This window comes from Pantherophis guttatus, chromosome 6, assembly GCF_059756535.1.
Source record: "Pantherophis guttatus breed Tessera chromosome 6, ASM5975653v1, whole genome shotgun sequence".
Lineage (NCBI taxonomy): Eukaryota > Metazoa > Chordata > Lepidosauria > Squamata > Colubridae > Pantherophis > Pantherophis guttatus.
Window position 1 is genome coordinate 53,679,250 of NC_142068.1, and position 24,298 is coordinate 53,703,547.

A 24,298-nucleotide genomic window follows, 5' to 3' on the forward strand; every position below is an offset into this window, starting at 1 on the left:
AAGTTTTACATATGAGAACTGCAGGTTACAACCCTCCCCCCAATTCCTCTATGGTATGGACTGATTATTAATAATGGAACTAGTAGTTATTAAACTAACTAGTACGAAGCACTTTATAGTTGCCATCTTGGGAACAGGAAAACTATGTATCAACCTATGGCTGTTAAAATCACTCCCTTGAAGTATGCATTTTTAATGTAAGGTTGCTCAGGCTACTCTGAATTAGCATTTATCTTTTCTATATAATTCATGTACCTCAAGAATCCTTGAATCTTTTTATAGTCAGTAAAAATTTATTATTAATGCATTCTATTAAAAAATGCTACAAGGGTGTCCCCTACAGGACAAGAACATATCATACCATGAATGCACATAAAAAAAATGTGAGGCTCCCTGAAAGGATTTTGGAATAGGTTAATAACTGTTCCTTGTAGAAAGTTGAAAAGTTCAATTTCATAGGCTTACATAAAACCAGACATTCAATGGAAACTGTTAGCTCAACAATGTAATGATGAAAATGAAAAACAAATACACATTTAAAATACAGCCAACACTTTTATTTAAAAATGATTTATCCGAAATGGCAACTGACAAAAAAGACACTTGTACAATAAAGTTTTTTTTTAAAGCTAGGAACATAATAATAACAGTTCTACAGTTATTTAAAAGAAAGCTTTGGATCTGATTTGAATTCCTCTGTTTTGGCTGACACAATCAGCCATAGTACTTTGGTTGAGTCACACAACTTTATGGTCTGAAGTGACCTATTTGAACTGAGTGGAATAAATGAGTCAGTTGCTACTCCTCTAGTACCTTTTCTATTGATGCTTCTAGTTGTCAGGGCTTCAAAGTTTCACAGCATTTTAACTCACTCTAATACAGGGCTGTCAAACTCATGTCGTCACGGTGGTGTCATAAGGTATCGGGACTTTTTCGCCCTTTGCTAAACTGGGTGGGGGCATGGCCAGCATGTGATCATCTGGCTCGTGGGCCGGGAGTTTGATAGCCCTGCTCTAACACATCAATATTTGCTTACACTAACATGTGATACAGACATCACAAAACACTGTTTACTGGCACTGGAGGCATATATACAGGAGCAGTCTTAGGTTTCATTAATGAACTACCTGTCTTTCTTCAACTGGTTGGATCCAATCTCCTTTTTTTAAACAGTCCTGCAATCCCTAAATCTGCACGTTGTCTATAAAATGCCACTCTCATATACTAATACAAAGCCTTAGATAACCTTAGGTAGCCTTAGATGGCTACTTAGATGGCAAACCTAAAAGATATTCTTACTTGAATATGACAAAGTCCTTAAACATCTGTAGCATTTACATTTGTGGTCATTCAGGTTATCAAAGAACCATACAGGATTACAAACAACAGTTGAACAGTTGAAGACTGCTGGAGATTTATTTCTGCTGCTAATCCCAACTTTCCAACCACTTTTTCAGACTACTTCCTGATGTAATCCAACAAGAAATATTTGTGTTTTAGATGCCTAAAAATAAATATATGATAAGCCAGTCAAATCCTTAGATGTATTCTTAGAATTGAAATTGTATACATATATGAGCAAAGGGCTTCTGATGGAAGGAGCAGCCCACATATATAGTTCGGAAGAGAAAGAGTTCTGGCTAAGATGCTGTAAAATTACCCAGGCACAGGGTAGAGCAGTAGGATTGTCACTGACTTCATGAATGCTAGCCAATCAGTATAGAAACATCTATCGCTATAAGCATTATCTAAAGCAATGGTGTCTAACCTTGGCAACTTTAAGACCTGTGATTGTCTGGGGAATTCTGGGAATTGAAGTCCACAATGTTGCCAAAGTTGGACACCCCTGATTTAGAGCCTTGATATTTTCTTTGTGACAAATGATGCTTTTGTTACCAAGGCAATGCAATGCTTTTGGCCCACCATAATGGGAAACCTGATGTCTGTAGTTCCTGCAACAAGCAAATAATTAATATGGCACATCTATTGCACAGTTTCATGATTGTCTGGAATGGTGCTCAGATATCAAAAGCCCACTAAATCGTTTTAGTACTTTCCTGACAGTAGCTTCCTAGCAATGATGCTTTCTGTTCATATATCATGAAAAATTACTCCTATTCAAGAATAAAATATAGACTCTGGTATGTTCGGTGAAGAATCCATGCTAACTTTAAATGAGAATTTCTGTTGCATTTTCCTGAACTTAATACATCAATTCCTACATCCAGCTCCAATATTGTACAATGAAGCAGCAGACCCTGGAAGAACATAGTGGAGGGAGAAGAGATAATGCTGTATGACTCCATGTATACTCACTATACGCCTCCTAAGCTAATTTACTGCCCTCAGTGCTACTCAACAACATGTCAGAATTTAAGTTTTTCTGCATGGAATTATACAGGGTGGAAAGGCTCCTTGTACAGTAGTTCTTTCCTTCAGGCAGCAAAATAATTATAAGATTCTTCCTACTTTGCTCTAATTATACTTTCTTTATTAAAAAGAGTGAAATTCCTTTCTCCCCCAAATCATGTTTATGTGTTTACATTAGATTCATTTCTGCAAGCAATGAAACTGACCTCAGAGAATACAAAGACACGTAGCTGATGCTTAGTTCCTATCTTGAAGTATTACTGTCCCTAAAGTGCACTGGAATCATCCCTTGCCTTAGACACATTTTATATATTACATCTTTAAATGTGCACAACTACAAGTGTTTAAAGAAGGAACTCATCGGTGTTATTTTTCCAAAGGTAAAGCTCATAGTCATGCACAGGGATCAGGACAGATCCCTGTATCCTGTGGATTAAATCTGCATATATATAAAAGAAAGAAAAACAAATATTGCATATATATATATATGATTTGCTGTGTAAATAAAGTAGATTTTTATTTGTGCTTTTGATTCAGTATGAACTCCTGGCAACTAATGCTTGCAGTTTTCTTGCCAAGATTAGGGGTGGGTTCTATTTACCTTTACTACCGGTTTGCAGTGGGGCCACACGCACGCTCTTCTCCGCGTACACAGAAACTTCTGTGCATGTGCAGAAGTGTTTTGATGATGTCGGGGTCGGTGGGCGGATCTTCCTGCCGGTTTTACTACTGGTTCTATAGAACCAGTGTGAACCGGGGCAACCCACCACTGGCCAAGATAAGTGGTTCGCCATTGCTTCCTTTCTAGGGCTATGAGAGAGTGACTGGCCCAAGGTTACCCAGCTGGCCTTATGCCTAAGGCAGGGTTAGGGCTCACAGTCCCCTAATTTCTAGCCTGATGCCTTAACCATTATACCATACTGGTGTAATAAAATTATTTAATAAAATAAATGGCATGTTGAAATCCATGGATCATATAAGGTCATTATGCTGAGCAATAGGTCACCTAATCTGAAATTAGGTGAATAAGGTTGGTGTGCCAGATGAACTTTGAACTTGAGCACCTAATACTTTCTCCTGTGGATGTTATGTTGGGCAGAACAGCTGCATTTAATTGGAATTCCATAGAAGTATCATTCAAATTTGCACCATTGATTAAGAAAACTTCTCTCCTAAAGAAATGGCTGATGTGAAGCTCAACTTTACCTCCTCTGTCTCCTGTCATGCCTTGGTATGCTACAGTAATATTAAACAGGTCCAACTAAAAGTCATTTTAACGACAAATCCTAGACTGTACAGTGATAAAACACCATACTAAAAGTAGACAAAAGCTTCCTTATGTACAGCAACAGTTTCAGGATACCAGTAAGGTTAGAAGTACTGTTTCCATTTGGGTTATCTGTCCTAGCTACACAGTGCAAGTCTGCTAAAAGGAGCAACAGCCTTAGTCTAAGGAAGGCCATGCTGGCATCTGGCCAAGGTCCATTGTTTCTTCCAGACAGTTTGATACAGTTCCCCACTTGCCATGCTTTCTTCATCTGGACATTTTTGCTACTGGCAGTAGGCTTCTGTAGTCCACAAAGAACCAATTTGAATCTTCAGTCTTTTCTTGAGGCTAGGATTTCCTAACTAGCACCTTTCTTTTCCCATTCCTGCAAAGAAAAGGAAGAAAAAAGTGCTTATTAGCTTGTGAAGTTGCAATTACTTTATATAGCGTTTTTGTTTACTTTATTTCTTCACATAATCTACAGACCTGATATTTCCTGGTGGTCTCTCATCCAGGTGCTACTACCAATTGTCATGACCTACCAAACCTGGAATGCCAAATTGGTGGGTTTTGTTTTTGTTTTGCTACATAATTCCAGTGGTTATGCTTCTTAGATGCCTTACCTTTGCTTTCTGCAAAACTGTTCCTTTCCCTGTGACCATGACAGATAAAGGACGGTTTTTTAATGCCACTGCTGAATTGACAGGTGAATTTTCTGGGTTATTCGTAGGATTAGCAACTTTCATCTATATTTAGGGGAAAAAGAGAACAGTGATCACACAAACTTTACTATTTAAATTAAATTTTATCAGTTGCAGATCAGAGTTCATGGAATCTTCAGGTTATAGATATGTGGAGTGTGGAGTGTAGAGTGTAGAGTATAAATTAATGTTGCATCCGGTCTTGGCAATTTATGGAAACAACTGATTCTGGTGTTGTGCTTTCATGTAGCAAGAATTAAGCTAGAATTCTTTCCAATTTTGGCCAAAGTACTAATGAGCCATATGAGTACTGTAAGTCTTACAATATCAGTGAAGCAAAAGCTCTTGTTGTGAATTGAAGGCCTACACTATTAACTATTAAGTTTTTTAAAGTATGAGAAAAGATTCAATCACAGAACTCTTGCTTCACACATACTGTATATGAACAAGTAACAGGCTACATACTTTGGGACTTGCGTTTTCCATGTGTGTGGTATCCACTGTGGTGCCAAGTGTAACTGGACCAGACTCTGCTTTCCTGAGATTCTCTTTTGCTTCAACAAGTCTTAACTCCAAGTCAACACGCTGATCTTCTTTCTTCTTACACTCTTCTTCTATCTCTTTTAGCTTCTGTTCCATTGTAGACAACTTATTCTTATCTGCCAAGGGAAGAATAGGGATATACAAAATACAATCAATTATCTCTCTCTCATCTATCTATCTATCTATCTATCTATCTATCTATCTATCTATCTATCTGTCTATGATCTATCTCATCTATCTATGTCTCCATGGATTTCTTTTCTGGTGTCTTATCCTTTCCTTCCCTTCAATTTTTTTGTTATAGGACAGAAAAAAAAACAATAAAATTTGTTTTGTTTACGAGGGAAAGGTTAGGGACAATTGTGGAGAAAAGAAGACCTACTTATCAAATGAATCAAAATTGTATATCTATTATTCTCCAGAAGATTATATGAAACTTTTCTTCTGAAGAAGCAACATCACACAAGGCAAGAACCTGCTGATAACTTAGCCATCATCCAGCAGTCTCTTAAAACATAATCACATCATTTAATGCTTAAAATGATTTCCTGTTTTATGCCAAGCACCAGGGAATGAAAATAAGACGAGCAAAGGAAGTTTACCTGAGCAGTTCATCATCATCTCTTTCAGCTCCCTTTTCTCTTTTCGAAGCTTTGCCAGCTGAGAGCGGATTTCTTCTTTGTCTTTCTCCAAACGGTCTCTCTCCTCTGAATATCGCTTCACTTCAGCTTCTGTCCTATTCTTGCCTAGTTTTGTTTCTACAGGGGCTGTGAATTTAGTTACACTCTCTTAGTGCAGGAATCTTTCCCAGTGACAGAAACTACAAACACTAATACAATGGTTAAATACAATTGAAAAAAAAGAGTGACAGCAGATCTAATTTATCTACTGAGCTACTTGAAGAGCTCAGATCCCAAAAAAACCTGAGCTGACTACAAAAGCCTTCTGTAACCATTAGGTAGAAGAACTCTGTCCTAGCCTGTTGTCATGCAGGAGAGAGAAAGCCAGTAAATTAAGAAGGTATCAGGGAAATAATAAAAGATGTCCCAAATTAGCCAGCTGTTCACTAAATCCTCACTAACAATTAGCCCATAATTGTTATGGGCTATGCTACAGCAGGTTTATGACTTAACCAAGTGTGGCCATAAATAGAGATGATCCAACTGCACAATAAAAACTTGAATGAAAGAGATACTACTGCTGTCACCATACCTACCTGGATTCATCACTTTGGGCTTTTCTGTTTTTTCCTTTGGTGCAGCCATAACCACACTGGGGTCACTCTGAGGAAATATAATTTGCTGTTGTTGTGTCTGGATTTTTATTGTACCTGTCCATGGAGGTGGCAGCTCATCTATGTCTGGAGGCCTCTGTTCGAGAAATAAGATGAGAAGAGCCAGTTTGGTCTAGTGGTTAAGGCATCAGAAACCAGGAGACTGAGTTCTAATCCTGCCCTAAGCATTAAAGCCAGCTGGGTAAGGCAGTCACTCTCTTTCAACCCAACTCACCTCACTTTCTCTTACTGTAGGGAAACTGGGAGGGGAAAGTAGTACTAGGGATGTTTGCCACCTTGAGTTATTTGTAAACAATAATAAAGACAATTTTTTTAAAAATCTAAAAAAATAAATGAATTGTCCAGACCACCATTGAGAACAGAGAGGTAGCATCTGAATTCCTAAGGAAACCGTTGCCTACAAAATGCTTATTAATTGTAATATTTAATATGAAAGAAGAAAATGTTTAAATACATGACTAGAAAGTATGCCATCTGAACTATGTTTAATTTAAAGGAGCTGTAAAAGAAAAAAGTCCAATTTTGTCCAAGCTGCATCCACTATTTTTTGGAGAGTGACCTGCAGCAAAGTGTAACTCTCAGTTCAGAAAATTTGTTAAAATAAGTTAAGAACATAACTAATTCTAGGAATAAGACTATCTTTCTTTAAAGAAGGAACAATTTGGAGATTCCATAGATGTAGCAAAAGTACATTGCTGAGTCTGTAAAAATGATTTGAAAGCCTTGGATTTGTTTAAAAAAAGAACCTTTGAACCTAGCAAGGTTATAGGTTAATGACAACCAGAATTGTTACACAGGATGTAAATAGTACTATGGGTAGTCCTTGGTTAATGTTTGAGGTTAACGTTGAGTGGCATTGAAAGTTATTTACATCCACTCCTTAAAGTTAGGGCAGTTGTAGTACCCGCATGATCACATGATCAAAATTCAGGCACTTGGCAGCCTACCTGCATTTACAACTGCAGGGACACTTCAATTTCCCCACCTGCCTATTTACCTTCAATCTCTGCACTTTTGGCTACCCTGCATAGCAGGACTCCTGGGAAGCAATGGTGGAGCCAGCAGCACTGGGACTAAAGTAGAGGCCTGGGGCCTTCAGCTGTCACATCTGGATGTCACTGCCCCAAGCTTCAGCTCCAGTGCTGCTTGTGCTGCTGATGGTGCCTCAAGCCCAACACAGAGCCCCAGCTGCCCAATTGACAGTGACTGTCTTCTTCCTTCTGCTATTGAGGAGCACCCAGCTTGCTGCTATGAAAGGCAGCTGCTGGTTGCACAAGGCCTTCTCCCCAAGACTGCACACCCCATTCTCCAAATCATGTACACCCCTCTCATGATGCTTTAGAAAGGTCAAATTAGTCTTCTGAAACATCATGAGAGGAGCACGCATGATTTGGAGAATGGCAGCTATAGTCTTCTTGTGAGTTTTTCTCAGAAGTGTTCAAGAGAAGGCAGTCTCTTACCTTGCTCAGACTTGGGGTTAGGCAGAATGTCTTAGATCTTGTTTAACAACCAGTGGGATTCAGTTAGTGACAGATGCGGGCTGATGGGTTTTCTGTTGCTAAGTTAAGTGACAATGTGCTTTATGACTAGATAGTTTAGCAACAGAAATTATGGTCTCAATTACCAACATAACCTGACAGTACCTGTATAAGCTTTACATACAGAAGCTTGTACTAGCTTTACTTCTGATAATACTATGATCTGACTCAGTGCCTCAAAGGCTATAAAAAGGCTCCAAGCTCACCTTCTACTGATACTAGCTCCTTGTAACATGTACAACACCCTTTACTGTAAGTATATCCTTTCAAACTAGGAAAAGGACAGTAGTTTGGTTTTTGCTACCGGTATCTATCTCTTTCCCTTCAGGATCATCAAATTGTATCATTTCATCTGTTTTGTCCAAAATCCATTTCAGAACCTCCAGAAAACGATAGAATATTATTTGTCTCCTTCGCATGAGATTAGATTGTTCTATCACTGACAATGGCAATCCAAAACATTAAACCGTTGCATTTCCCATTACCTGCTATCTTTGTATTTCAATTTCTATTATTCCAGATGGCCATACTACCTAAAAATATAGAGAACTTCCGATCTAGCATGTGTGGAACATGTCAATCTCGAGAAGGGTATTGTAAGAATACATAAAACTTTGTTGCTCTATAGTACCTGCTCTGGAATTTCCATTGCAATTCTGTTTAGTTCTGGTTCTTTTTGCACCATGGCTGAGTCTTTCTCAAAGTCCACCGAGCTCTTGCTCATAGATCTTTGTAAAGGTGGAGACACCGAAGAAGTAGACTGACCCTGCTTTGAGGTAGCTCCATGCAGCAAGGATTTCATTGGAGTGAGGTCTAGATAGACTCTGTCTTGTTCTCCTTCACATTTACTTTCATTTGGAGGCATAGCATCCTGTAAAAGATGGAATGTTCCGAATAATAATTTCACTTAAGGAAGAATATTCTGCTTAGAATAAGAAACGTCTATTTGACAATGTGAATTCAGCATGGTTACACCTTGTTTAGTAATGTGGTTTTACATTCATTCATGAATTTATAATAGCAATCCAGCACAATTTTAAAAAAATATTACTGACAAAAAAAAATCACTTTGCAATCCCCCCTTTCCAAAATTCAATGATTGCTGCTTTAGAATGATAAACAAACTAGCCAGTTCTGCAAAAAATCTCACCATAGTAGCCTCTGGAATGTCCACATCATCATACAGATCTTCTTGGTTTCCCATTCTCTTTGGCAGGTTGTCAATATAAGTGTTGGGTTCAGAGTGCTTTCTTTGCATTAAGCTGAAAAACATGAAAGCAAACATGCTGTCATAGAGTTTCAAAGCACCACGAGCAGTGATAACTCTTAAATCCTGATAGTTACTGTCTATCTTTGGATGTGGCCATTGCTCCTGACTTCCATCTTCTACCAGACTCCCAAGACTTTGCAGTCCAATGAAGCAGTTACCATGTAAGAGTTCAATGAAGCAGTGTACAACAAAGACCAAAACACTGGTTCCTATCAGCAAGAGGCCATGTATGTCACACACCTGTGTAATCATGCAACAAGGGGTCCACTACAGTTTTCCAAGAATTTTAATTTTGATTCCAAATGTTTCAGTCTCAAAATATTTGGTAGGCTTTAGGTTGAAAAGTTAAAGAAATGGGTGGCTATAGAAATCAAATAAATAAATGAGATAAACACAATTGTATTTCAGATAAATACAACAATTTGTATTTTCATTCATTTGTTTTCCCCACATATTTTCCTTAAAACAGGGGGAAAATAGGATTTTCTCCCTGTCCAATTTCTCTTTTTCTTGTCATTCAAAGGTTACCTTTTGGGACATAATATGGAAAGTAATCATTCAGATATTTTTCTTTCTTTCTTTTCCTTCAGTATAGCAATTTCATCTGAATGTGTCATATATGGGATATATTTACATAGTAGTGTTTGTTCTCTACCAACTGTTTCTTTCTACAAGTAGTAAAAATCCTACTGAAATTTGCACTGATTATTTTCCAAACACAAAAACAACCCTTCCCCCCCAAACTCTTATTTAGCAGAATCAATAAATATACTAGTAAACCACCAAAAGAAAACAGATTCTGAATGTTAGCATAGTAACTTACAATAATGAGTTTTTTGCTGCAGAGACAATGCAGGAAATTCTGTCAGCATCAACGTAATCATAAGTAAGCTCCTCGGGATCCGTTTTAGAGCCAGATTCTGACAAAAGGACACCAAGCCAGTGGCCCATTTCTTCAGAAGACTTTGTCTATTAAATAGATGAAAATAGAACCAATTGTTATACCTATAGTTCAAACCTCTTCTAATTAGCGGTTTAGTGAATCTCTAATCAGTGGTCTCTACAAATCCAATGGCTTGAATCTAAACAAAAGTAGGAAGTAAGCAGAAGAAAAGGCAATTTTTGTACCTTTCTCCACTCATCAATGTCTCAATAATATTTTCTTAAGACTCGAACTATTTGGCTGAATAGACACAAATTTGCTCATTGTTCTTACTTAACAGAAAACAGGGTTTGGGTGGGAGAAAAAAGTTAAGAAATTATGTTCTGCCCAAATCCCATGGACAGGAAATCATTCATGCTTGAAATTCAATGATTCACAGACCCATATAAACATTTAATTATTTAAATATTTGTGAAAATTCTATATTCAAGGTAGGATTTGTCCTGAATAATAAGTGAGGCTTTAGCTGCCCAGGGGAAAAAATGTGCCAGAAATTCAAAAAAGCATTTCATCTAAAGATCTTTCTCTTTTTCCCCAGAAGATGGCACCAATTTGATTTTCTAAACATTTCTGTACCAGACGGGTGCTAAAATAAATACTGAAATTTGGTGGTGAAACATGATGGAAAGCGTCATAGGCTACCTCTAAAATCAAGGGAAAAAAATGCAGTAACATGCAACATGATACAGACACCAGCTTTTTGTATTTGTATTCTGATATCGGATGTCACCCATAAGTAACAGGGTTTGCGTGAGCCTATGGATGCCTATGGAAAATATTCAGTAAGCACCATGAAAAATCTATGAGAAATGATTTTATAATTTCTAGTTGCCTTGAACTAAACTGCTGTATCCAAATTAACTTTGTGAATGAAACTAGTTTGAAATAACTGTTGAAGTCGCCCTTATTCTGGCTCCATCATACTCAGCAATTTGACTGCTAAAAACAAAACAATACTCAGAGGCTCTGGCAATCCTACCCTTCGCTGAAAACATGCCTCCCACTACAAAATGTAGGAAATTTGTCACATTTTCCTCCTACTACTCAAATGTTGCTGATGTCAGAGAATCTAAGATTAGCAATAAACAAAGAAAAAACAACTCTGAGTGAAAATAATAGAAGTAAGCAACTTGTTTTTCAAATCAACTTTTCCTCCAGGAAAAATCAAGGGAGATTATAGGAGATTAAGATTGCATTTTATTACTTGTACATTCAAAAAAATGGAAGTTACAAGATTAGAATTAGAAGATGAAATTTGGATTTATACTATACATCCCCATATATAATGTAGATACTATAATACTTGGAGCAGAACTCTAGAAAGGGGAGAATGAATATTGCTGACAGTACTCAAATTGTTTTAATGTAAACTGTGTACATAAGGTAAAGCTGCACCAGCTAACTACATTATATATCTTGCAATCTGTGCACAGCCTGCGAACCTTGGCCTAATTTTAGATACTCCCACAGTTGTTTTACTTTTGTTCCTTTTTTACCCTTCCCTCCAGCATTCTTGATCTCACAATATAATTCCTATGTTATAAATTTAAGAACTTTGTTTCCTTTTTGTGTTTGTAGGCCTGAGTAAGAGAGAAAATATGCCCTTTGGAAGTGGAGCTAGGGTGGAAACAGTCAACATGGAGAAAAGAAGTTGGGCTCTCAGCCTGAACTTTTTTAAAAAATTTAAAAAAACAAATAAAAAGTGAATAGTGGGAGGTAGAACAAAAGGTTCTGGACAAGGAATCATTTGATTCATATTTATTTATTTTTGAATGCACAGTTGACTTATTGAACTATAAAACTGCTGATGTAGTGCTCAACAGATTTTTTTCCTCACAGATCTAACAAGAAGTATTATTTTAGGCATTGCCAAATATAGAGAGGAAATATATACGGCCAATAAATGAAAAAAAGCTTAAGATTTCTATAGACTTCAACAGTAGGGTCCTCTAGGAGGCCAATGAACCCATAAAACAAGAAAGAAAGGGGAGAATAAGAAAAAAGGACACAAAGAGTCCTGCTTACTCTAAGTTTTGACCCTGTTATTATACCAGCATCATAACCCAAAGATTTTCTTCAAGAGAATAATCCTTAAAGGGAAAAATGGTTCAATACTGCTGTGCCCTGCATCTCTTTCTGGGAATTCAAATATTGAGGACTTATTGCTAGTGTTATTTTCCTACTGTTTAAAATTACACTATAGTTGCTACTTTAATTATAGTGCTTCACCTAAAATTACAGGTATTATTTTCTCACTATAAATTACTTTCTGGATTAATTTGGCTGAAGTGTAAGGAAAACAAATTAAAAGTTCATTTTGCTCTTTCTCTTTCTCTCGTGCTTTTTGTATTATGTTTCTATGCTACTCAATGAAATAAACTGTGGATAGGTAATGTAAGTTATTTAAATAGGCTCTATGCAAAGAAAGGAAGCTTTAAACAAGTTCCAACACAGCATTGTGATAGGTTGCTATGAATGGCTACTAAACTGTGTTTACCAGCTTCTGGAGAGAATGACATCCATACCTCTAACATGGCCAATTCTTCACCCTTGTGCAGGATACGAAATGAATAGATGTGGTCAGGGCTTGGGTCTGGGATGATTTCACACCCCACCAAGTTCAAAGCTGGTTGAGCTGCTTTGTTTCTGTTTTTGTCCTGGTAAAAATGGAGCTGGCCATCCTTCACATGGCACCAGTAGGATTTCCATTGGCTGTTCACCAGTACATTTAAATATGCTGTGAAGAAAGAAATGTTGTTCTCATAATATTTTCTTTTTTAATGGAGCCCAGAATACTTTTTCAATCCCCTCTAGAGATGATCTCTTGTCAGTGGATAAGAACATGCTAACATACATCATTTTATTGCTCTGGGCAGAGTGCTAAACTAAGAGCTGTCTAACATTGCTTCCAACCCTACAACACAATGAACATGTTAGTCATGCCACCATACAAACTGAGATCCAAATTCTGATATTAAAAAGCACCTATTGTAACTAATTAATTGATAAAAACACAGCCATCACCATCCATCTTCCAACCCCCAACCTAATACAACCTATGCTATATAAATAAGTTATGGCTCAATGGTCAAAACTGGATTATATTTTGAGCAAAAACAACAACAAGAACATTAGAATGACTGTCAGAATTCTCCCAAAGATATTACTATACCTTCTATGGATTTTTACAAGATCTAAAAGAGCATTGGAAGCATGCTTTCTATTATTTTCCAGTCACAATGGCTATACTATAGTTATCTTCTGCATCATTCTCTAGGATTGTCTTCCCTGCAGGTAGCAGCAATTCAAATAAATGCAGAAAAGTACTGGTATGTACATTTCTTAAAAGTTACTTACTGCCGGTATCCAAAGATCTTTCTGGACTGTCCATGGAGGTAGACTTCTTTCTCCCAAGATTCATCAGGTTGCTAAATTTTAACCCAGGTGTGCATTTCTTCTTAGCTAAATAAGAAATAAAAAAGCTACATATTAAATTCTGTGGCTGAAGAAAATGATTATTATAAAATGGGATGCAATTTCATATATGACCCATCTTCACAACAGTATGAAGAATATTTGCATAACCAAACCAGTTTTAGATCATCCAAGATTTTAAAAAACAAGCAAGATTTTTTGTTGTTTTCTGAACTTGAAACTTGTTTTTTACAGGGGCCATAATGAACCAGATGTTGATTCCTTCTTGGAAATACTGGAAGGGATGCAAAGGGTTACAGAAACGATAACCTACTTATGTGCCTGAAGATATTTAGCTATTCTCGATTGAGTGATATTACCCTGATAATTATGAAATATGTACTTGTAGAGGCAAGCATTCAAAAAGGGAGGTATGAAAAGTACACTTGTGTTGTTGGAAAAAATGCCTCCTATTTTAAGTCAACTTGGAACAAAACAAAGCTTGTTTTTCATACCATTTGTTTCCTGCTGTCACTGGAGCCATTGTAAGGTAGGTTGGATAGAACGTAAGCAATAGCACTGTACACCAAATGTGTAGGTTGTCCTTTTTAACCTACTAAAAATATGCTGATGTGACTGTTTATACACGCTTATAATTTTCTGCTGGGATTGAAGTATTTATATCTTTTAAGTAATTTCTGAACCACTATATCAATAAAATTGGATTTTGATGGGGCTAAAATAGGCCAACCTGTTTCATGTCTGCATAGGCTCTCCCTCAAAATTGTATGAAAGCATCACCCAGCAGCCCTTCAGCTGGCAGAAAAGTAGTCTAGCATAAACTGTGCTGCCCCTGTTGCTGATCCTTATTCTACTACAATAGGGGTGTCAAACTTGATCGCATCATGGGCTGTATTGTGACGTATCAGGATTGTTTTTGCTCTTGCAGAACTGGGGTAGCATGGCCTATATGGGCTGTATCCAGTTCAGTTTGACACCCCTGTGCTACAATAATGAGGCCATTAATTGGCAAGGTCCTTACTTATTGTGGCCAAAGTAGGGAACAGAAATAGTGGGTCCTGCAAATTCATCTCCCGCCCACCAAGTATTTAACCCTTTCTTACCCGTCCTGATCCCCATACGACAGGATGGGACAAGTTTAGAACAATAGGATTAGCAACTTGTGGCAGGGGCTCCGTCCAGAAAGAGTTTGCTCCTCACAACCTTTTCTGCCTGTTAGCTATTCTCAAGCTATTTCTGTGTATGGCTATATCTGGGTTCTAAAAGATTGAAAGATAATAGCACAGAGGAGGAGCACAGGGGTGAAATATTTGATAGCTGTTCAGCAGGCTATTTTGTGCGCAGAAATAATGCTCTTTTGAAACAGCATTAATCCTTATTTAAAACAACAACAGCAAATCATAGTTAAAAAGCACAAAGGGACATGTGGCATGAAGTGGGAGAACTTAATCCCATAACTAGAAGTGCAAGAGAACAGTAGTACATGCAGTGAATGACCAGAAGTCCAGTTCTAACCTCAGAATTAGCAAAAGCAGAAAGTAGCTGGGGGATGATCATGCAGAACTTACGTACCAACATAGACTTCTTGAATTGTGTTATTTTGTTTACCCATAGTACTTAGTGTCACCAAAGTCAGAATGAAGTAAACAATAAGATTTCCCCTCCCAAATGCAGCATAAGTAACTGTGGAGTTACAGATGAAGGAACTACCACTGTATAACTCTGGTCCTGGGAACATTCACTAGTCAGGAGGAAGTTCTATTGTTCCTCAAAAATAATGATGATAATAAACAGTAAAAAAAAAACACCACAGCTATATAAAATCCTTATCTACTGTAGCAGCGAACACCTTCAGAGCACCTACTGGCAAGGATACACCCAATTGTCTGACTCCCAGGACAGCCTGTTTACTCTTTCAAAATAATTGTAATCTTGTTTAAAAATCAGGTTTAGAAGTGTGCTAGGAGCATGTTTTTAGGATCAGCTCTTCAGAAACTCCAGTCAAATTTTCTAAGGGAAGATGACTCTGCAGAAGGCAGGCATCTGCCCCCTATTCCAAAATGGCTGTGGATTACAACTCACAATAACTAGAGGAAAGGGATCTGCCTACAGGAGCCTAAAGCAGCAAACTGAGCAGATCTTAGCTCCAAACCACATCATCAGCTAAATGATCAATAAAGTGTGCCAGATCATGTCCACAGCAAAGATTGTGTTGGGAGAGGAGACCATTTTCAAATGCCTCAGATATGGACTGGGGATGAGACAAAAGCCACTTAATGAGTACATGGCAGGAGGAAAAAATGCTAAAGCATGGTTATGGTTGGAGGGAGGTGAGAAAGACTCTGTGATTAAAAGCTGAGTTCTTTTCATTTGAACCATCCTTTTTTCTGCGGAACTGGGGGAAGCATTTGCAAGCATTCTTTTTCAAGTATTTGCAAAACTCATCAGGTTTTTACAATAATCTGCAAGGGATGACTGAAAACTCAGATGAGGTCTGTTGCAAATAGAGGTTGTTTACCAGGTCTTATTATGGTTCTCCTTTTCTGTTTGTATTTACACTAAATCCTTTATTGACATTTTGGTGAAACTTTAATTCTTGGGATAAATACGCACAATACTTCATGTAAGCAAGCACATAACTGACATATATATTCTTGGCATGTAAGCTCACTGGTTAGGTTTACTGCAGTTGACCAACAATTTAACAAAGCTGCTACAAGCTTCTGGCCTACTGACAGTGGTGGGTTTCAAAAATTTTTACTACTTGGTCTGTAGGTCTGGCTTGGTGAGCGTGGCATGGCTTGGTGGGCATGGCAGGGGAAAGGATACTGTAAAATGTCTTTCCCCAATCCAGGGGAAGGTTACTGCAAAATCCCCATTTCCTCCCGATCAGCTGGGACTTGGGAGGCAGAGAATAGATAGGGGTGGGGCCAGTCAGAATTTTTACTACCGGTTCTCCGAACTACTCAAAATTTCTGCTACCGATTCTCCAGAGCTGATCAGAACCTGCTGAAACCCACCTCTGCCTACTGATATTGTTTTCAATGCTTCAGTTCCAGAAAAAAAATACCCAGATAATAATCAAATCTAAAATATACTTCCTTTCAAATTCCAACATGTTAAATGAAATTTAGTTTCAGGTAAAATGCCTCTTCTTTATGATATTATTCTGAGTAGCAACATTTTTTTCTCTGTATTGAGAAGGAATCACAATATAATGCCTTCTTTTTTCAAATTCCCTCCTTTGAAAAGGGATCATAGCTTAGCAGGAGAGCATAAGCATTTTATACAGAAAGTCCCACATTTTGATTCTTGGTTTTTAATTAAAAATTCAGGTAGGGGATATAAAGGATTTCTTTCTGCTCGAAACTCTGGACAACCATTGCTAGTCAAAATAGTAGTAGATTGGACTGACAAACAGGTATATGGAAGTTTTACATATGTTTTATGTTCTACAAGGTAGAACATTATCCCTGGTAGAAGCTACACAGTTCAATTAATGTAGATAACAAATTAACTTGGCAGAGAAGCTCTTCTATCCAATTCTATTTCAACTAGGTAATCTGCAAATTCAATATACAGCAGAGACAGCTGCTTTAATTTCTCTCTTCCTTCTTCTAATTCAAATTCCTCCTGCCCAGAGCCCTGCAGTTGTCATGGGATTATGGTGGCTCAGCAGAATAATAGCATTGTGATTAACACCAGCTGTCTGCAATTACTGTAAATTCAAATCTCACCAGGCTCAAGGTTGACTCAGCCTTCCATCCTTTCTAAGATAGGTAAATTGAGGACCCAGTTTGTGGGGGCAATAAGCTGACTTTGTATAAATATACTAAAGTATGAAGGCTATTGCTTAACGCATTGTAAGCCGTCCTGAGTCTCCGGAGAAGAGCGGCATATAAATCAATTTTTTTAAAAAAAATTATAATTCACAATATCTATGAAAGGTACTACTGTGTTTTCCCGAAAATAAGACCTGATCTTATTTTGGGGAGAGGGGCATAAAATAAACACCAGGTCTTATGTTCAGGGAATGTCTTACCCGCTTACCTTAGGACCAACACAGTCAGGCCTCCCACGCCCCGACATCTATCATGCCACTGTCCTTCTTCTGTGTCTGCTCGCAACCAGACACTGTGTGGCTCGTTGCACCAGTGCTGTAGCTTGCAGCAGGAGGCTGCATGGTGTGTTGGTCTGTTGCATGTGTGCGATGTGTGGTGCGATGTACCACATGGTGTCTTGCTGCAACGGCATTACCAGCACAATGAGCCACACGGCATAATGCCGCAAGTGGCAGCACCAGCACGATGAGCTACACGGTATCCTGCCACAAGTGGCGGCAGAAGAAGTCGGGCAGTGGCGCAACAGTGGAGGCTGGCTGTAGTGGTCCTAAGGTAAGTGGGTGCAGGGCATGTGGGGCAGTTTCACCCCCTCATCCCCACCCTAGTTTGATTTTTATGCATGCGCCTCACCCCACCTCGTACAACCAGATGGTGGCCAGGGCTTAATTAGGCTTATTTTTAGGTAGGATTTATATTAGGCTCAGGTGTGAAAATTGGGCTAACTGAATTCAAAGTCACGTTACCATCTTTTGTTTCCACCAGCTCCATGTGACCATCAGTGTTGCTTCCACTCTCTGATGGCTCCACCTGCAAAGAACAAATAACAATCTCCATGACTAAAGTTGAGAAAATTATAAAGTATTGGGTTGAAGAATTCTTCTGCCTGTTGGAAGCTTATATTTTGTATTTGGAGCAATGTGAGAAAATGATGGATGGTGCAATGAAAAAGTATGAATATTGATGTATCTATTGCACTTGCAATGGTATCAGATTTACAAATCCTCCCTAAATAAACAGTTGTTTCTTTTTTATTTGACTTCAGGCAAACAGCAACACAGCTTGATTGGAGCACCAGGCACATGAATGGAGAAACTTGGTCTTTCCACCAAGTTTTCTCTTTCATAACATTTGCCAAATGATTAGTTGATTGGCTAAAAACATGTTCATTTAATTATAATACTGATATTAAAATATAAACAAATATAACAGTACGTTTTATGAAATGTCCTTTTATTCTCAGTTTAATTCACCATAGCTTTCTTTTTTAATGATCCAGCAAGAAATCTATTGGGGAAAGATATGTTCATTACATCCAGGAAAATACAGCTCCTTTCGGGACACATAAAAATTATAGAATTCTGAATGTAAACTCATTCTGAATTTTGAAGAACTAATCATATTAAACTAAGAAGAAAAACTCTTTTCACGGTAGCCAAGCCACGCAGAAAGTTAACTTAAAAAACTCCTTGACCCAAAAAAAAAGCGAGTTAGATACCACCCAAATAATAATAATCAGACCATTCCCTAAAACTCCACATGAGCTAGCAGCGTCTTGTAGATATTTAAAAGCATATAGACTCCTGCAGAGCTGAATTAAGTGGCATAATGTAGAGGAACAACGTAGTGGTACTATTTCAACCTCTTCTGCTGGATGGAAATATCTAGGATTGTAGAGTTAATGATTTGCCTCCCAGAGTCATTTAGCTCCCATTCCCACCATTAAAAAAAATTGTTGGGTCCATAAATTAAATCTTATCTTTGGATACTGAACACCATCAATCACTTTCATAGAACAAGTCCAAATTGGAAGAGAGGTAAGCAATTTAATCAGCAAACTGTTTTGCAAATGTATCACAGCAGGTTATTGGGAACACTCCCTTCTCTTCTGCAGCTCAGAACATAGTAGCTCCAACTGAAACAACATCAACAACTCCATAAGGCAAATTCTGTGCTGACTCACCGGTAGGAAAGAAGGCCTTACTACCATCAGAGTAGCCTTTTCCTCTAGGTTATGTTTGACTACATTTGTTCCATGTTTCCCATCCCAGATGCTTTCCTTAGGCTTCTGTGGGGGTATATGTGGGGTCCAAGAAAGTTTATATATAGTTTTTATATATGTTATAAAGACCAGTAAATGCTCTGCTCCACTCAGTAGCCCTGACTCCACCCCGAAACAAGGGATTAAAGGATTGTAAAAAGGGGGGGGGAAATGAATGTTTTTTTATATAATGTTTTCATTTGGGTTTGAACAGAACTAAATCTAGAAGCTCTCTTTAAAAGCAATCTGAAACCATCTTATTGGGAAGATAAATGGATACAAAGAAGTGTTGTTGTGAAGGGATGGAAAGACGCTTGAAGCTGTTCTAATTGCAGCTTCCAAAACAAGCTGGAGTTTTCAACCATTTTCCTGTTTTGATGGTAAGAATTACTTCCCTTATATAATCAAGTAGTTTTAAAATATTATGCAACGGAAGATTTAAGAGCTGCTTTCTAAGCATCCCTTTCAAAAGATAAGACATACTTTTGGATTATTGAACCGCTGGAAGTCTGGAACGTACTGATTTCCTTCACACGGCCCCTCTGGATAGAGACCACTTGTTTCTTGGATTACCTAGGAGGGGAAAAGCACAATGTAAGCAATTTCATGTCTTATGACCATCTACAGCTTTTATTTTCTTCTGTGCCGAAAAGCATTCGGCTAATTTTAACTGAAGCATAATTCAATTTAAGCAAAGCAATTTTGAAGTTAGAGATAGGGAAGTCGAGCTGTTTCAGAAACTTCTGCTTGAGAGTGAAGCCTAGGACACATATATAAACAGCACACCAAATCAGAGGATGTGCTGGGTAAACCCCTCCATTGTTCTACTCTAATTAGGAATGATTTCTTACATAACAGTCTCTGGGCATGTCAGTAGAGATATCAAGATGCAAAACACTACATGAGCCAACAACATTTTTTAAAAAAATCCTCTTTCACCTATTAGAAGAAGAAAAAGATTTTAGTTTCTGTACTATACTGACCACTCACAAGAGGCATAGAAGATTACCTCAGTTTGGGAGGACAAAGTAACCCTGTGTTATACCAATATGAGTGCATACATGTATTTTTTGCTGTGGTTAGTTTAATTTAGAAACAGAGGCTTGGTCCTTTGCCAGCCAGTGTTCTTGTGCTTTTAAAAGATTTACCAAACAGCGTGTACTTGCTTTGTACTTGGACATTTTTACTTGACTATAAATTATTAAGCATTTTCTTGTGTTTTTACAGCTAACTTCAGTTCAGAGGTCTTCAGTATGGAAAATCAAGATGATCCAGATGCAGAAAAATCAAAATAATAAATACAGAAATATCAAACAGCAAGGGCATGGCCACATAACATTGAACATTTATCCCTTGAAAAGCTTAGAAGCACAGTAATGTGTAAGTAAACCTAGAACTTAGAGGACCAGTTGTAAGCACCATTAACTTGGTGCCATCATAACTTTAAATGGTTGCCGAGTGAGTGGTCACAATTCGAGGACTACTTGTATAAAATTTAAATTAACATTATTGAAAATTCTCCAAAAATATATTAATTTAACAAGGAGATTTGCTCTTCTAATTCATATATTTGCCCTTGGGCTCCAGTGAACTCATCAAGTATTTTTTATAAATATGTGGTTTCTTTTCCAAAAGGCATTGTGTGCATGTTTAAGGAGGAGCCTTAAATCACATGACTGGTAAAGCACAAGAATACTGGCTGCCAAATTCAGTACTGGCATTTGCAATTGTGGCTTCAACAAATCCCCACACCTAGAGTAACAGGCATTGCCTCCCACTCCAAAAAATGCTCCACTCACTCTGAGCCATTGTTCTGCTTGGTCTTTACTTTGCAAACCCAAGACGATAACATCTGCATTCATGGGGATGATCTTCAATTTATGTTCCTGCTTTCTCAGATTCTTCTCCTTGTGAATGACACTGCAACTCACCAAATTAACATCCAGCTGTGGACTATGGTCTTTGGAAGTTTTGTAACACTGGAAAGAAAAGAAATATAATAAGATTATTACTTTCTTTAAAATTATTTAAAACATTTGTTCAACTGCCCATCTTAAAACAACTCTTGGGTAGCTTACAACCAATCAAACAATGAATAAACATAAAACAAAAAAAATGATAAAACTAAAAGAAAAAAAGAGAAAAACTAGGCCCCATAACCGCACTTCCCAGATGGTACTCAACACAGTCTCATCCCACTCTGAACTCACCCTGCTGCAACCCTTGGGGGAAGAGCCAGATCTTAATTGCTCTCCTGAAGGTTAAAAGAGGGAAGGCTGCTGGTCTCAGGAGCAATGGTGCTCCTTAGGACAGAAATTGCAAAAGAAAAGGCATTCTTCTAAGGACCCACAAATGGAAACATTTAAGGGAAATGACTTGGAAAATGCCTACCCTATCTATTCTGATGGACAGGCAGATACCTCAGATAGAAGAATTTGTACAGCTAACTCATGCCATGTTTAATGGGGACGTGCCTAAAATCGATACCTAAAGAAATAGACTTGCTATTTACTAAATATCTAATATCTAGAGATAGGCTTGCTATTTACAGTATGCCACAGGTAATAAGTAATATTTATTTAAAGTAAAGCCAACTGACATGCGTTTCATGTGGAAATTATGAAATAAATGTTTCATGAAATAATGAATGAAAACAGAATTAAAACTATCCAATAAGAGTAGAAGGAACAAACCTTCACATTTACTACAAATTTTACATGTGCCATGTAACTAAGTTTAGATATATCGGTATTCAAGCATACATTTTCATCACCAATGTTGAAATGATATCTGGGGGATGGGAAAGGGGGAAGCAGCTTGTTATTTATCTCAAGCATTAAAATCTCTTAATTACAGAATTCCTTTATACTATACTTCTTCCACAAGAGTACATATAATCCACACAAGCTTTTCTCAGCAAATATATTGGAATAGAGAATAGAGTAAGGAATGACATGGGTTACCTTGGCTCTATATTTGTGGTTTCTTCCTATCTCATAGTATGAACTATACCTGTTCCTCCCTCCCTATCTGCCCAAACAGCTCTTCTGCAAACACTTCTAGTCTTGAGTATGATTAGCTCTTATTTCAACAGAAAACCAAGAAACTTTCCATAACCTACTAAATGACTGTCAAAGGTAGGATAATAAAATTTGTAGTCCAAAACATCTGAAAATTACATATCGTAAAAAGTAAAGTTGCCTTCACATCCTGCTTATAGGATTCCCAGAAGTATTTGTTTGTTTATCTGGAGGAATCAAGTTTGTAGATGTAATAGACTTTTTGGATTTATTTGCCACCTCTCCTTTCTGAATTCTTCGTGTTTAAAGTTTTAACAGAAAAACTTCAAGAATAATTCATATTTTAAACTAACTTTCTGGCTCACCAAATACTTACCAACAGTCTGTTGTCTTTAATCATGCAAAGCTGCTTGGCCCACTGGCCCAACCATTTCTTTCTCCAGAGAAAAGCACAGATCCGGGCATCTTTCATAAGTTCAATAGATGCTTCAGGTGATGGCCACTGATGAGGGGCTGACTTGCCTTTACTGCTCTCGTCTTCATCATAGGATTCATAGGAGCTGCTGACTGCTTCATCATCTGCATCCATGGGAAAGAAACAATTACATTTACATCCAGGTTAGAAAGGGATTAGAATTTGCTTTCCTCCTACGTAAACTCCAAAGCATTCCAAGATGAATAACAAAGATAAACAGAAGTAAAGATAAAGATTGAAGTTACATAATATATCACTTTTATAAATTCTATGTTCTGCTACATCATGCAAACTGATGATCTTCAAATGTCTTAAGATTTCCATATCCATCACTTTTAGCCAGGATAACTAGTTACAAAAGAACTGTAGTTATAACTTATCTTGGATTAAAATAATGACTTCCTTTAAAAAAAAAATCTGTGAATATTATAAAAAACAGGAAATAGAGGAAAAGGAAAGTCTGAAGATACAATACCAAAAGTACATTCATATACTTGCTTGGACTAGCTTGCACAAATAGTGCAATGAACAGTTTAAGCTTATTTCATGTCACTCTATTTTTTCCTGATTTTTGCTCTGATCATTTCTTCATGTGGAAGCCAGCATTTAATTTTTATGGGAAAGGGCTAATATTTACTTCATGAGCTTTAGGCACACATAGAAAAAACATTATAGCAAAGGTGACTAACAATCAAGTGCACTGGAGTGCATAACACCAGTCATGTCATTAGAAGGCGAAATGCGCCTCACTTACTTTGGCCATGCCATGTGGGGGAATTCACTGGAGAAAGCAATTATGTTTGGAAGAGTTAGCAGTAAAAGGAAACCAGGCCTTCAAAGAACATGATGGCTGAACACCATCGAAGCTGACACCAGCCAGGGTATAGAAAAACACAAAGAAATAGTGCAAGATTGGAAGAAAACTGGCCTATAGAATTGCCAAGAGTCGGATTCGACTGAATAGATATCATCATAGCAATAGTATTAGCACTTAGACTTATATACTGCTTTATAGTGCTTTTACAGCCCTCTCTAGGTGGTTTACAGAGTCAGCATATTGCCCTCAACAATCTGTGTCCTCATTTTACTGACCTCAGAAGGATGGAAGGCTGAGTCAACCTTGAGCCGGTGCGATTCGACCTGCTGAACTGCAGCTAGCAGTCAGCTGAAATAGTCTGCAGTACTGCACTCTAACTACTGCGTTACCTCGGCTCCTCCTCCTCCTCCTCCTCCTCCTCCTCCTCCTCCTCCTCCTCCTCCTCCTCCTCCATTTTACTATTGCCATATAAGTCCTCATTGTTGCTAAAGACTTTGTGTCTTTCCTGTAGGATAAAATTTGCACTGCAAATTATTTACATTATTTTACACTAATTTACACTACAAATAATTCTCAGAGCGATGTGAGATTTCAAACTGAGTTCCCTAAAGATGTCAATGTAGGATCCTTTGAAGTTCTTTAAAGCAGTTGTGCCTTTTCTCAGAACTGAGAAGCAATGAACAGATGCCATGTTCACCCTCCTGTATACCCCAAAGCTCCCTTCTGTAATCAAGTCCAAAGCTGC

At 37.8% G+C, this 24,298-nt stretch overlaps 1 protein-coding gene across 2 annotated transcripts in view; it reads right to left on the reverse strand.

Moving 5' to 3' along the window:
• Positions 1 to 542: 542 nt before the first annotated feature.
• AFAP1L2 (actin filament associated protein 1 like 2) overlaps positions 543 to 24,298 on the reverse strand; it is an 87,590-nt gene continuing 63,834 nt past the window's right edge. For both annotated transcript variants that reach the window (XM_034440187.3, XM_034440186.3), the window contains exons 6-19: positions 22,638 to 22,840; positions 21,041 to 21,220; positions 19,725 to 19,814; positions 17,947 to 18,010; positions 13,284 to 13,388; positions 12,452 to 12,663; positions 9,807 to 9,952; positions 8,864 to 8,975; positions 8,345 to 8,584; positions 6,098 to 6,251; positions 5,484 to 5,648; positions 4,804 to 4,997; positions 4,261 to 4,383; positions 543 to 4,022 (exon numbers count right to left, since the gene is read on the reverse strand). In XM_034440187.3, coding sequence (XP_034296078.2) covers positions 3,996 to 4,022; positions 4,261 to 4,383; positions 4,804 to 4,997; positions 5,484 to 5,648; positions 6,098 to 6,251; positions 8,345 to 8,584; positions 8,864 to 8,975; positions 9,807 to 9,952; positions 12,452 to 12,663; positions 13,284 to 13,388; positions 17,947 to 18,010; positions 19,725 to 19,814; positions 21,041 to 21,220; positions 22,638 to 22,840 — 2,015 coding nt within the window. In that variant the 3' untranslated portion in view covers positions 543 to 3,995. The remainder of the gene's footprint in view (positions 4,023 to 4,260; positions 4,384 to 4,803; positions 4,998 to 5,483; positions 5,649 to 6,097; positions 6,252 to 8,344; positions 8,585 to 8,863; positions 8,976 to 9,806; positions 9,953 to 12,451; positions 12,664 to 13,283; positions 13,389 to 17,946; positions 18,011 to 19,724; positions 19,815 to 21,040; positions 21,221 to 22,637; positions 22,841 to 24,298) is intronic.